The sequence below is a fragment of the Pteropus vampyrus genome, unplaced genomic scaffold (genome assembly GCF_000151845.1).
Source record: "Pteropus vampyrus isolate Shadow unplaced genomic scaffold, Pvam_2.0 Scaffold636, whole genome shotgun sequence".
Classification (NCBI taxonomy): domain Eukaryota; kingdom Metazoa; phylum Chordata; class Mammalia; order Chiroptera; family Pteropodidae; genus Pteropus; species Pteropus vampyrus.
In genome coordinates this window covers 60,192-62,563 of record NW_011889417.1, presented here as the reverse complement: position 1 = coordinate 62,563, position 2,372 = coordinate 60,192, and the positions used below count along the sequence as shown (strand labels likewise).

Below are 2,372 nucleotides of genomic sequence, written 5' to 3'. Positions count from 1 at the left end.
AACTATGATATACAAAAAGAGGAAACATACAGAGAGATTTCATGACTTTCCTTATTGAAGACAATGGCTATAATATAATTGAAAGAGATCAGAATATATCACTCCAAAAATATGCATCTCTGACATAAAATTATTTTGAAGTAAAGGCAGAAATCACAGAAAAGGCTCTCTTTTACTGCCTAAAGGCAGGAAATAAATTCTACTTTTATTGGAGAGAGACTCACAGGCCAGACACAGCACCACTACAATCTGCTAACTTTCTTAAACTAATTTTCATCTTGCTCATTAAGAAAGATAAGAATGACTGAGCCCTAGGTGCACTTCCGTGAGCTCACATGACTTGGTCTGGTAAATTCTACACGAATCGATTGTTTCTTTATCTAAATGGTTTTAAATGTTCCTGCTCTGTGAGTCTTCAGATCTTCATTCTCTTGCGAAGGCTTCTACATATAAGTAAAACTTCAATAAATTTGAGTGCTTTTCTCCTGTTAATGTGTCTTATGTCAGTTTAATTCTTAGATCCAGCCAACCCAAAGAAGGTAAAAGAGAATTTTACCTCACCCACATAATATATACCGAATAAAAATTTACTAAACAAATTGATCTGAAATTCCAACAATTCACATACTTTTTACTGATTTCTCTGTCAGATGTTTCTGAAATTCTCAGTAAATTCTTCTTGCTCAATCTCTCACCAAATGGCAAATTGTTCACTGTGGCTGTTCTTTGTCTTCAATAAACAAAATTTTCAAAAATAAGGACATTTTTGAAGAACGATAACTCTAGACATGGTTTATGAATTTGATAGGTATTTTCTTAGAGTGTTTTCTCTCTGACCTTTCTTATATCTGTGCTGCCACAGCCCTTGCCACTTCCTGTCTGTGCTGGTCATGGTCCCTACAGCAGGTGGATGCATCAAGCAGAGCCCTGAGGTTTTGGTGCACCTTCCTCCTACAAACATCTCACTGTGGGCTCACTCAGGACACAGAAATACAATGCAGAGTCCTCCAGCTGTGCAGCTGAGATGATGAGGTTGCCGAAATTGTTTGCTTTCTGAAAATTCAATGAATAGCGACCTTCTGTGGCATTTCGCTGGTTATAAGAGTCCTGACGAACAAGTAAAATCATCGCCCCACTGCTGAGCTGCTTGTACCAGAATAAACTATAACTACTATCACTGGTGTCATATCTGCAGTCCAGGGTCACGGCCTCCTTCTCTTGCACTAACATTGCCTGATGGCCTTGAGTTACCTTCTGGGCAATACTGGATCCTGAAAGAAAAAATATACAACAGAAGGTTTGGAGATAAGTGGTGTGAGACAAAAATAAAAATAAAATCTTTTTCACACCCTGCTACCTTTCCTTCCCAAGGTACCCAGAATACACTGCCTGGACCCCCAGTCCTTGGGTCACACAGGAGGCCCATTCCCACTTGGGCCATCCCTACCTAGCCACACTGAAGCCATGACCACCTCCAGAAGTCTGGAGAGCATTATGTCCATGTTCTTTCACTAGATGGAAAATATCTTGTTCTTTTTCAGTTTCAAAGCTCTGCAACACAAGGTGACTCTGATGGCGAGAGAGACGAAATGCTGGGCTGTGTTGCTGCCGCCCCAGAACAGGAAACAGGTTTCGTGGTGTAGCAAGTTAGTGGGAGTCACGTCAAAATTTTCTATATACTGGTTGAGTCTCACTCAATGCAAAGTTCCTTTTGCATTAGGCAACACTTAGTTTAAAACAATTACATCTGAAAATAAACATGGGCATAATTGCATATTGAAAAAAAAAGCTGATGATTGACCAACTGCTATGATCAGTCAGTGCATCTGTGATGGAACTAGGCAGTGGCATTTATTTAAAAATACTACATGTAATGAATTATAGAAATGACATAAGATGGAAAAATCATGTATCCTCATGCCTGTATATGCTGTTGTTTCACCTAAGGTAGAAATAAATCACTTTCTGATAAGAAGGCTAAGGGGTTTGAAAAAATCACTGTCCTTCTTATGATCTTGATTTTTAAGGCAATATTCCTCTTCACTACTAACGTCTGCTCAGTTACCTTGTGCAAATAGCAGAAAACCAACTAATCTCCCTCTGCTGAAGACTGAAATGAAGCCCTCAGGCATGCAGTCCTGTCACAGAGGTCCCCTTCTCTTCTCTATTTAGAGTGATAGCTCAGCTCTCCTCAAAAAGGACATAAAAGACACCAGAGTTTGACCATCAGGTTATTGAGATTTTAAACTTACATTTTTCCCATTACCTCAATTAAGTCCCTAAATGGGCTCCAACAAGCCTCTATATTCGGTGTGCCCAGCTCTAAAGGCAATATTTCTAGATGACCTCATACACCTTCATAGGATCACTAA

The 2,372-nt window shown here is 39.4% G+C and overlaps 1 gene segment (V, D, J or C); it reads right to left on the bottom strand.

Moving 5' to 3' along the window:
* Positions 1-951: 951 nt before the first annotated feature.
* On the bottom strand, positions 952-1,502 carry LOC105308898. The segment is given in 2 exon segments: positions 952-1,271; positions 1,448-1,502. Coding segments are annotated over 2 exon segments (375 nt in total).
* Positions 1,503-2,372: the final 870 nt, after the last annotated feature.